At 35.2% G+C, this 12,751-nt stretch overlaps 1 protein-coding gene and 1 pseudogene across 1 annotated transcript; both read left to right on the top strand.

Annotated features, from left to right (window-relative positions):
- Positions 1 to 8,271: 8,271 nt before the first annotated feature.
- LOC120126439 (serine/arginine-rich splicing factor SC35-like) lies at positions 8,272 to 8,592 on the top strand. Its single transcript, XM_039144641.1, has one exon. It carries the CDS (start codon positions 8,272 to 8,274, stop codon positions 8,590 to 8,592), a length of 321 nt encoding a protein of 106 aa, XP_039000572.1.
- A 220-nt stretch (positions 8,593 to 8,812) lies between these two features.
- LOC120126438 lies at positions 8,813 to 12,275 on the top strand (annotated as a pseudogene).
- Positions 12,276 to 12,751: the final 476 nt, after the last annotated feature.

Genomic DNA, 12,751 nt, shown 5'->3' with positions numbered 1-12,751 from the left:
GAATTATTGCTTTCTAACTCCTTATACGCAGATTTGACTGAGAAAACTCTTTTCTTCGAGGGGATCCAACCTGGTGTGTCAGCAAGATTTTCTTCGATAGGAGGTGGTGTAGCTTTCAACTTACTGATGATTTGATCCGGGAGTAGTCTTGTGAGTTTATTCCAGTCCCAATTGCCATTTTGATTAATTAACTCTTTGACTTTAGACTTGTCGTTCTCTACTTCCCTTGGTTTTTTGCATAGATTGAATATGGATTCTTTATTATCTAGCCATATGTCATGCCAGAATTCAACATGTTTTCCGTTTCCAATGTTCCAACATATGTTCTGTTTAAACTTTGGCCATAGGTAGCATATATGGTTCCATAGAGATGATCCTCCTCTTTTTTCTAGCTTTCAGGTAGAATATCTTTCGTTATGTATTTGCTTCTCATCACCTGCACCCATAAAAGATCAATTCTATTAGTAAGTTTGTTGGAAAGTTTGAAAATGAATGCCTTATTTTGATTCCTCAAATTCGTCAAGCCTTGTCCCCCTTCTTTGATCGGTTTACAGAGTGTATCCCAACTCACAAGATGAATACTCTTATGCTCATTAGTATTCCCCCAGATAAAATCTCTGGTTAGACTTTCAATATCCTTGCATGTTCCTTTAGGCATTAATATTGACTGCATAGTGTATGCAGGAATTGCATTGAGGACTGATTTAGCAAGCATAATTCTTCTTGCTAATGATAATGTTTTACCCTTCCAACCTGCAAGTCTATCTTTTATTCTTTGGATGATGTTGTTGTATGTTCTTTTATTGATCCTGTTGTGCAGTAGTGGAACTCCCGGATAATTCCCAAGGTTCTCGACTTCCTTGATGTCAATCATATTGGTTATGGAATTTCTGACTTGTCCATTAATATTTTTGGAATAAAAGATGTTGAATTTCTGCAGGTTAACCTTCTGACCCGAGCTGCTACAGAATTTATGGAGAGTTTTTTGAATAATTTCAATTTGAGTATTGTCAGCTTCAGCAAAAAGCATAAGATCATCTGCAAAAAAGAGGTGAGAAATGTTAGGACCATTTCTAGACAATTTAATTGGTTTCCATTTTCCTTGCTCAACTGATAATGCAATTTCTTGTGCTAGCCTTTCCATGCAGATGAAAAAGAGGTAAGGTGATAGGGGATCACCCTGTCTGATCCCCCTAGTCGGTTTAAAAGGCTCGGTAAGATCTCCATTCTAGTTGATTTGGATAGTCATGGATTTAATGCAGTTCATAATGGCCATAATAATCTTATTAAATAGACCCAATTTCTCGATGTTTTCCTTAATGAAATCCCAATCCAATCTATCATAAGCTTTTTCAAGGTCAATCTTGATGGACAACCACCCCTTTTTTCCTTTATTTTTCTTCATGGAGTGAATCACTTCTTGTACTAGAATTATATTGTCAGTAATAGTCATGCCCGGAATGAAACTCGTTTGGCTATTAGAGATGATGGTAGGAATGATAGGTTTTAGACGGTTAACAATGACTTTGGTAATAATTTTGTAGGTCACTTGACAGAGGCTTATAGGTCTAAATTGTGTAATTCTATCAGAATTATCTACCTTATGTAATAATACAAGTCTCGTTCTGTTAAGAGCTTCATCAATCTAACCCCCATTAAGGCAGTACTTAACTAAATGGCAAACTTTTTCTCCAACAATGCCCCAATTGCTCTGAAAAAAAACTCGCATGAAACCCATCAATTCTTGGAGCTTTGAGTGGGCTCATACTGAATAAATCTTCTTTGATCTCAATATTATCAAAGGTTTGTCAAGCCAATTCCACTGTTCACGATTCAGATTAGGGAAAGGTCTAGGATTATCCAGTGATTGCTTGATCAAAGGGTCCATGGTAAACAGTTCTTCATAGTACTTCCTGACATGATTTTTAAGCAAATTCTGATCACCGCACCAAGTATCAGCTTCAGTTTTAAGAGTTGTTATAAGTTTTTTCCTGCCCTTTGTGATCGCACAAGAGTGAAAATATTTGGTATTTTTATCTCCGTAATTGATCCATTTACATCTTGCCCTTTGAGCCCAAAGCAGTTCTTCTTGTCTTAGAATAGTATCTAGTTCAGTCTTGAGTTCAGTCTCTAAGGTTTCCAATCTTGTGGAATTATAACAACGTAAAACTGTATCGATACCTTTCAGTCTAGCCACAATTCTTTTCTTCTTTTGGTTGATAATGCCAAAAGTTTCACTATTCCAAACCTTGATGCTATCATTGATATGTTTGATACTTTCTATAAGGTTATCTTATACTCCCTGAAGAAAGAGGGAGCGAACACGTTTTCAGATGATTTTCGAGTTCTATACTCCCTAAAGAAATAGGGAGTGAACCCGTAGAAAAAGATGTTCGAGTTCTATACTCCTTGAAGAAAGAGGGAGCGAACCAACTTTTAGAATATTGTTTGAGTTCTATACTCCCTAAAGAAAGAGGGAGCGAACCCGCTTGCAGAAATTGTTCGAGTTATATACTCCCTAAAGAAAGAGGGAGCGAGCCCGTTCTTAGAAGATTGTTCGAGTTCTATACTCCCTAAAAAAAGAGGGAGCGAACCCGTTCTCAGAAGATTGTTTGAGTTTTATACTCCCTGAAGAAAGAGGGAGTGAACCCATAAGAAGAATACGTTCAAGTTCTATACTCCCTAAAGAAAGAGGGAGCGAACCCGTTTTCAGAAGATTGTTCGAGTCTTATTCTCTTTGAAGAAATAGGGAGCAGACACGATGTTGAAGATTATTCGAGTCTCATACTCTCTGAAGAAATAGGGAGAAAACAAGATTGTTGAAGACTGTTTGAATCTTATACTCTCTGAAGAAATAAGGAGCATACATGACTGTTGAAGTCTGTTTGAGTCTTATATTCTCTGGAAGCGATAGAGAGCGAACCTGTTTATAGAAGATCGTTCGAGTCCTATACTCTCTAAAAGAATTTGGAGCGGACACCTATTCAGAAGATTTTTCAAGTCTCACTCACCCTAAATGAAGAGTGGAGTGGATGAGTCTATCAAAGTTCTTATGACCGGACAAACTTGAACATCTATTGATCTTTGCTATATTATCGTTACACGACAATGAGCAAAAAGGGACAGCTGTAGATGCTCATTTTGTCCGGAGCTTCTTTTGAATTTATATGAATATCCTTTTATTATTTTCTTTTCGATTGTTATCGAGTTTATAGGTTGATATTCGTCGAAGCTATTAGTAATATAGTTTCGTAGGGGTCACGTACTTTATTAGTAATACATACAAGTATGTTTATTATTATGAGTACGTATAAATAGTATCCTACTTATATATATATATATATATATATATATATATATATATATATATATATATATATATATATATATATATATATATATAAATATAAGTAAATAAATAAATACTAATTAATGTCTTATTTATGTTTGTTACAGTCCAAATTACAACAGATTGGACCAGGTTGGCTCAAATAGAGTCCAAATCAAAACAGGCCCGGCTTGGATGTTGAAGCCCATTTTTGTAGCTCAATTATGGAAACCCTAGTCTCCATCATATTGCCCAGCCACCGCATGCCCTGGACCGTTAGATCTGCTTCTCATCTAACGGTCCAGATCAAGGGACCATTAGGGTTTTTGGTCTAAGTTCTGACGCCGCCAAGCTGCCACCGTTGGATCTAACGAGATCCAATGGCTCCCAGTCCTCCTTGGGTGTCAAACCAGTATGCATAGAGAATCCGAGATAGTGCGTGAACTTATCAAGGGAGAACCACGCCTTGTCGGCCATCCACCGAGACTGAGGCTACCGTTATCTCCACCTGTTCTCACCATACCCGAAAGGAGGGCCCTGCACACCAAACAAACAGAACACGGGGAAGAAAAAAATGAGGATATTGACTAGAAATAACAGGGATTAAAAGGAGAATCCAGGAGTTTACTAGTTTTTTTACGAACCAACAACCGTAGAGATGAGAGAACTAGAAACCATCATCAGTAACGAAAGAATCCAGTCAAAAAATGAACCATTAGTGGCCATCACCAACGGGATACACACAAGCAAAACAGTCGAACCCAAAATACCCACCATAAACCAAAAAGCCAAAATAACTAAAGAAACAAATAAGACCTTACCTTATTCGTCGCTTGGAGTCCGAACCATAACCAGTCACCCAAGGTAACCGCCCTAAACCTTCGATTTTGTGATTTGTGTTAGAGACCTAGGTGGTTTTGATGGGAGAGATTTAGGTTTTCGTTTGAAAGTTTAGGTTGATAGACGAGAAGGGAACCCACGGTGGTCGCGTGGTTCGGCAGTAAGGTTAGGGGGTCATTTTAACCCTTAGGTTTTCGTTGTTATAGTGAGATATTCGAAGCTTAGGGGTTTGGGGTTTTACAGGTAAGGCTAGTACCGGCGTGACTCCTCATTGGAGTCATTACATGGCGGAGGCCATGGATTTTAGGGGTTTCGGTGATGGTTGAGGGAGAAAGAATGAGAGAAGTTGAGAGGTTTAACTACGCCGAAGTCCCCTATATTTCTTAGTAAATTTCGAATTTGGCTCTCTATCTTTATATTTGTTACATTTTAGTACGGGCCATGTTGTTTTAAGTTTTTCACAACTTTATGTATTCGGCTCTTAAATTTCATAATGTTTATTTTAGACCATCTCGTTAGTTAATTTGCATTTTGTGTTGTTTATATTTCTCGCCTGTTATTTCGAGTTCTTTTAATTTTCGTCCTAAATCTTGATTTGTTTCATTTATGTTGTTTAGATTTTAGACTTTAAGGTTTTTGCATGTTACATTTTAGTCATGTGGGTATGTTATTTTAAGTTTCTGTGATGTTGCATATTTGGCACAGCATTTTCCCGATTTTCATTTTAGTCTTATAGGTGGCCTCGGTTGTACTTTGATCTTAGAATATATAACGCATGGATAGGTTTTTTTTGTGATCTTTGTTTAATATTGATTTTAGCTTTAGATTTATTTACTCATTTATTTTAATCGCATATTTAATTAATTTTTACATGACATCCTTTTTGCATAATTTGCATCTTGGCCTCATGTGCATAACTCGACGTATTTACATAATCGAATTAAGGGTAATATCCTTTTAATTTAAAATTATTTTAAGTGGGTTGTATTAAATGATTAGATATCCGCTTTTGACGATTTTAAATGAAAAGTATATCCCATTATTGACACTTTTAAAAAAAATTGATCTATCACTTTAAAATTTGGGAACGGAATAAAAATAAATGTCCGGCTATTTAAACTTATCGGGAAAATGTTGTTATAACTGTTTAAGATATGGTCTCGATATTTTTAAATAATCGAACATTCTTTATCTTTCTAAAGACTTGGTAATTTTAATTTAATTTGCTTTGGTGCTTTTGAATGACGTAAAATTCGTATGTGGTTGTTTAAGGGATCATAAACCAAATTAAACTCGAATTTGTAAATTTCATTGCAAAGACATTAATTAATCGACGAGATACCGATTTAGGGCGCTGTGGGGGTGTTAATCATCCCCCACGCGTAACCGACTCTCGAACTCGAATTTTTGGTAATGTATACCTAAATTTGTTGTTTTAATTAAAATTAACTTTTTATTTAAAATGGCAAAACATTTTTGGGTGCCCAATCACACCCTAATCAAAGATTGGTGGCGACTCTTCGAACCTGTATTTCTATCATGAATGAACTTTCGAATTTTCGAAACGAGAGGTTTTTCTAAGATCACATTGTTTTTAATTTAAAATCAATCACAAAGAAGATAATTAAAAATGATGTGGCTTTTCAAAATCTCGCTCCCACCATGTGAAAAGCGTTTCGACAATCTTCACACTCCGGTTTGCCCCTTCATTATAATTAAGAGGGCTGGTTAGAGTCGATTATCGAGTTTGCTTAGTTAATTGTGACTATGAGGATTCATAAGACACTTATCTATCGTTTTCCATCATCATCATCAAATCACCATTCTCACCCATCATCACTAAAACCTTACTTTTAGCTAAGTTATTTCTATCCTATTATATTCTTTATCTTTTTTATTTTATTTTTACTCTTTATTCTATCTTATTTATCATCATCTTATCTCTTTTGTTCAATTTTCTAGCAACCTAAATTCCATAAAACCCTATATGTCATACATCGTCCTCTTCCATCTTCCTCTCGCTCCTTGATCGAGTCTAGAGCTTTCTAGGTTTGATTCTTCGACAAGAGCAACATTTATTTATCCGTTGTCGCTGCTATATCATCTAACCACACATTTTAAAACTTTAAGGATCATTACTTGAACATACATTAGACATAAAATCCATACATGCTACACATGTTGATTATCAATATCCTTAATAATTTCGAAAGTGTTATCTTACTTAAGGATCAAATTGAAAATTTTCAAAAGTTTGAAGAATTAAATGAAGATTGTCACATAAATTTATTATCATGAACATATCAAATATCTTAATATTAGTAATTAGTCCAAGTTGAAATTAATGCATATAATTTACTCTCTCGTAACTTATGATACTAATTATGGATCTCTTAAGATGATCTTAATCATAAATTAACTTAAAATTGAAACTTATAACCTAAAATTAAAATATATAATATTATGTTATTCTTATACATAACTAATCTTATTAATACATTGATAACCCTAAGTAATGATTAGAGACTAATTTGTAATGTTTCATAAGTTTAGAGACTAAATTATAATTATTCAACATTCGAGAAATTAACTTACAAATTATTATACACTTCTTATGCTTTTACCTTATAACTAATTTAGACATTAAACATACCGTTTCAATCCAAACATAAATAATACATACAAACACATTTAACATAGAATCAAGAACTATAGTTTCATACCAATTCAACCTATAATTGCAAGATATATTTATGATTCTTATTTTACATTACTCATACTCAACATTCAAAAATCATGAAAACATCTCACACAAAACTTATATGACATTAACTATAACCAATCATTTACAATCATCTAACTCAAGCATATTAAGTACATTCAATATTTTCTTGCAACTTAACTTATCGAAGATGACATAAGTCATGTAATCATGAAACCAAAGCACTTTACGACTTCATAATTATAAACTTGCTAATGAAACCATACCTTCATTGTAGTAATAAAAAAACTTTATTATCACTAGCACAAACATTCATTTAAATTCAACATAGACAACTTTTAACCAAATTAAATAATACAAAACCCTAATTATATACTAACTATACAACCAAAGATTATGCCACCATTTAGAAGTTTTTATAAAATGAAATTACACTGAATACTTTGGAAGTGACTTACAACGTTCTAACTACAATAAAAGAGCTATTGAACTTATTTTCCTAAAATGATGAAACAAAGAGTATGTAAGCTTATATAGCTTAGTGACGTAGTTAACACAATACAAATCAATGAACATAACATATTAATTTGCCCTTGACATGTTTGAATTACAAATGCCACATAATAAACATATTGTAACAATAACTTTGATAGCAATAACTTATATCATAACAGGTAACTCTCGTGGTAAAATCTTATATCATTTCATGAAAAGAATTTATACCATAACATCTAACTTTCATGATAAGAATATATACCATAACACATATCCTTCGTGATAAGAATTTATATCATAACATGAAATTTTCATGACAATAAGTTATCATATAAATAACAATTTAGTATACGACTTTCATTGTTTATCTCATTGTGTTCGTAATCATAACAATAACCTATAACATGCTTGGACTTACTACATAAATAACAATTCTTATTATCGTATACTTTGCTTACTTGTAAATTTAAGATATCAAATAATCATGACCAAATCATTTATCAACTTTCTTTGTATAGAATCATAATCATATTAATTCAGTAACTTATCCCGTTGGATTATAAGTAGTTATGGATACATAATTTCATACACATCACCAAATAATTGAGAATGGTCTTTCCCCACATCGTCAATGACCAATAATTTCCCTCTTGTCATCAGAATGGCCTCTCTCCACATCACCAATGACCAACAACTTCCTTTCAACATCGTCAAATAAGGATCATAATTCATGAATCGTAATCCACAATATGACATGAGCTCAAATGGACTATATGACATGCTAATGGTACTCAAATTAAACTTATCATCCAATGACAATACTTAACATTTTTTTACACAATTTCTTATCTTGGGAAAAGGCAACCATTTAACAACTTCAAGGAGAATGGAGTCGCCAACCTTGTTCGTAGATAATCTACCAGATGCTCTTCATTGGAAGGGATTGTGGCAGCTCGTTGGCAGACATGGAAAAGTAAAGAGTGTGTTCATTGTAAGTAAACAAAGTAGAGGAGGAACAAGGTTTGCATTCGTAAGGATGGATCATAGGGATGAAGCACTGGAAATGATTGAGAAGCTAAGTGGATCAAACATCTATGGTAAGCGTATCTTTGTAGGGTTGGCTAAATACGAAAAGAGAGATAGGTTGACTAGTGTTAAGAGAATGAATCTCCACCTAAACAGGAAGAATTCATGGGAAGGAGATTAGGGGTTGCGAGTGACCAGTGCAGATTAGCAAGAAGAAGCGTCCTGGGCATGTTGAAGAAGAAGAGGTGAGGAAGATGAGAAAATGCTTAGTTGGTGTGATGGCTACTGTATGTAGTGTGGGGAGTATCAGGAGTAGACACCTGCAGTGGGGCTTGAGCGAGATCAAAGTTCATAGGCTAGGGGAAAGTCTTTCTTACTTACTATAGATGACGATTTATTCCTGTTGTTGGAGGACCTCCAATGGTCATAACTCAAAGAAATTTTTGTGGAGGCCATGCTTTCTTCGGTGATCTTCGAAAAACGCAGTGCTGAGAGATCTGGATTTAGTGGAAGAAAAGATGAAAGAGATTCAGGAAACAGTTACGGGGAAAGAAGAAATAGTAGAAACTGTAAAGAATCTCAAAAACACGGTGATTGCAGTGGCCTTCATAGAATTTTTTCTTCAGATACCTATGAACAATGCAGCATTGAGAGATCTGGACTTAGTGGAAATAGCGATGAAAGAGATTGAGGAAACAGTTTCTGTGAAAGAAGAAATAATGGGGATGGTAAAGAATCTCAAAAACAAAGTGATCGCAGTGGTTTTCATAGAATGCTTTTTTCAGATACCTATGAACAACACAGCATAGAGAGATCTGGATTCAGTGGAAGAAATGTGATAGAGAATCGGGAAACAGTTATGGTGAAAGAAAAATCTTGGAAATGGTAAAGAATCTGAAAAGCATGGTGATCATAAGAGAACTTCTACCTACTTTGAGGTAGTGGATGATAGATCTCGAGACTATATATCTGAAACTCCAAAGACATACGATCTGCAGGGAAGGCTCTCAAACCAGCATACTGCACTGGATTCATCCAGGTCACGAGAAGTGCATTCTCTTAGTTATATATTAGATAGAATCCCCTCTCTGCGACTAAGTGAAGCTCTAAAAGATGGCGGTAGGCCTAGTCCTATGCAAGTTAGTCACTCTTATCTGCTTATCTTGTACATCATTCGTAACAGTTAGGGTAGAAGTTGTATGCTTTTCTTGTGTTATTTTATAATTGGTGTTTACCAAGTATTTTCTAAGTTATTTATTGTCATGGTTTTCCTGTAAGTATGTTATGAATATAGTCTTTTAGAAAGTTATTTATCTTGTTATTTACAACTTTATGTTGTATAAATGGATGAATCCTCATGGCTTGGATTGTAATATACGTGTTAGAATTGGTTTATTAGCATCTTCCTATAATATTCTGGAATGTGTCTTCTCTGATTCTAGTAAAAATGTTCATTGCAGAGGACCGAATCTACTACTAAACCAAGGAAAAGTGATGCACATTGTACGGAACCTAGTAGCCTAAATTCTATGGGAAACGAAAAGCACACTTTAGAAAGCCCAGTAAATATCAGTTCTGAACCTGAGCCTTCTTCAAAACAATCACAAAATCCAGTAGTCATTCTATTACAAAACCAGCTAGTTCACCATGTTCTAATAATCCAGTGAGCATTGACTGTCTTACTCCGAGAAGTTGAGCGAAGGTTGCTTCAAAAGCAAAAAATCCTGGACTCTGTAGCTCCTGTGGTTAAACATAGGAACATTGTGTCAAAGGAACCGAGTACAGGTGGTGTGCTCACTGCTGAAATTATTAACATACTTAGGACACCTAGCGGTGATGATGTTTCTCCTGCTACACAACGAAGTTATGTATCGACTTCATTCCCTACTTCCAGTTTCCTCAGTCCAAAAGGTTCCTTAAAGAGTGCCTTATCGTCATTGGCTACTAGTAATGGTGGTTCCTCTAGCAACACTAATCAGATGGAACAAGAGAAAGATACTGCACATCCTCTGTGCTCTATATTCCCAGATACTGCCATTCAATCTACTTCCCCTGTTCCTTCAAGCAATCCAAATGTGCAATCATCTCAATTTGTCCCACAGAATATTCCTCAGGCCATATTTGGAGTTGTAATGGAGTCTCTACCTTCGGAACATGAGGAATTTCAAGTGGTAAATTGAAGTTTATTTCTGTTCATTTACGTTGGCAATCAACTCAGAGCTGTAATGCTTGGCATAGAGATATTTGAGATCCACATATTTTACGGATAATTTTCATCTTTTATGCAAAATAAAGGATAGAAATTATGCTAATAGGTTTCTTTCTTACTCTGGAGTATTTCTTCATGTTCTCTGTGCAGAGTCAGGGGACTGATCCTCTACACATACCGGATTCTGCCCCGCCCCCAATAGAGCAGACATCCAGTGAGAGAAAAGAACTTCCAGAGGTAAACTGAAGTACATTTGTTGCACATTTTCATTTTTTCATTAGTGTTGAGAAATTTGCATTTCCTATTTTCTATGCATACATTTCCTTCAAGTGAAAATAAGGAAGAGATGAGTTCTATTCTTGTTTAGTAACTATATTCTGATTGTTCTGCAGCATCTTTTTGTAGCAACCCCTTCACCAGCTCCTGCACAATCCCCAGGGTGGCAAGCACTTCGAGCCCACGTCATGCAGCCTGTCTTGGAGTATTTACATGTGCCTTTACAATCCTCTAGGTGCCAAGCTGTTCAAGCCCACATCATGGAGCAAGGCTTACAATATTCACCTGCTCCCATACAATCCCCAGGGTGGCAAGTCCATGTCATGAACAATGGCTTGCACTATTCTCCGGTGGCGGTAATTCTTCTCAGAATAAGAATTCTCTTTTCGTAAAAACTTTCTAATCTAATCTGTGGTTTCTTTTACAGAAAATGCCAACAGTATATCAACCAGCAAATCCAGCAACAATGGTACACATCCAAATTCATCTTTAGTTGTTCTAATGAACGATTATCTAACTTGTGCTAGAGGTTTTCATCTTTAGTTTTCACCGAATAAGCTATATGATTTTCTTCTACGTCATTTTTCAGAAAGCTAATTCTGGTTATTTTTGTGCTGTGTGGAACTTGTTTTAGTTCCTTGCAATCCTAGTCACAGGCAGCATATCTGAATACAAGTATGGAGATATAATCTTCCAAATACATGGAAATGCTTTAGAAAAAAAAATTCCATGTCGAACAAATATTTGTATTTAACACTGGTACCTGAACCTAGTGTCATAGTGAAGCAGGTATCTTAGATTATTTTCTACATGCAGTTGAAAGTATTAACGATTGCTAAATTGTGGTACATGTTACAATCACCTTCCATGACTTCTTGGCATGTATCTCAACCAAACATATTGGTATCCCCAAATTTATCAGTCTTCCAGCCTTGATTCGCCTTCTATTCAAATTCAATGGTTGCCACCACAGTCGTATCCTTCAGGTAAGTTCCCATCTTTCTAGGGTTTTTCTGTATGCCACTTATCATTATTTTGCAGACGAGACGGTTTGTGTATCCTTGTCATGTTTAAATACTTTATAAGTTTTGATACGTAAAAGTGTTATTTGGATTTTGCAGACATTCATGTATTTCTTGTTATTTATCACGTCATTTTTTTTATTTGTTTATCTGAAATATATATATATAAACCTCAGGTTCATATATTGGGCAGCAACTTCCCAAGAGCGCACCACCTGCAAGGTAACTTCATTTCTCATCCTTAATAGTGAGCATTTGAGTACTTTAAACACCAACCAGCATCCTAATGGCGAATTCTTCACCCCTGCAATCTACAGGTCGTCTTCTTCTTCTGTTGGAGGAAATCCCTTCGCATAATGCATATATTATATAATTCTCCATTCTGAGTGGGATCAAAAGGTTTAACTACAAATCTGACTATCCCCCAAGGGTTTACAATTTGGTCATGCGAATATATATTACCACCATAATCTGAATTGAATGAAAAATCATTTTCAGTAGCCACCATATCAATCCAACCCTTTCTCAATTCCTCCTCTTGATTTTTCAATTCGCTTAGGGTCTTCCAAGACAAATATGATTGTACTGCGACGAAGTCACAGACTACAAGAAATATACCCAAACAACGTATCTCAATTCTTTTATAAAATGGGCACAAAATTGATCCCCAAAGATATAATGCACAGCCTTTTGTATGTATTTGATAGTTGTCAAATTTAGATCTAAAAACAAGCTCATAACCTCTCTTTATATTCCTTACAGAGAACTAGTTGTCAAAAGTAGCCTTAAATTGATCAAAATCGTCCCTAGAAACAACTAGGGAAGAGTGTGGA

This window comes from Hibiscus syriacus, unplaced genomic scaffold (assembly GCF_006381635.1).
Source record: "Hibiscus syriacus cultivar Baekdansim isolate YM2019G1 unplaced genomic scaffold, ASM638163v2 tig00110458_pilon, whole genome shotgun sequence".
NCBI lineage: Eukaryota > Viridiplantae > Streptophyta > Magnoliopsida > Malvales > Malvaceae > Hibiscus > Hibiscus syriacus.
Note: the sequence above shows the minus strand (reverse complement) of the source record. Positions and strands in the feature narration are given on the sequence as shown.

Excerpts from the sequence above, each read along its gene's own strand:
- LOC120126439 (XM_039144641.1), top strand. The coding sequence starts at position 8,272 with ATGGAGTCGCCAACCTTGTTCGTAGATAATCTACCAGATGCTCTTCAT.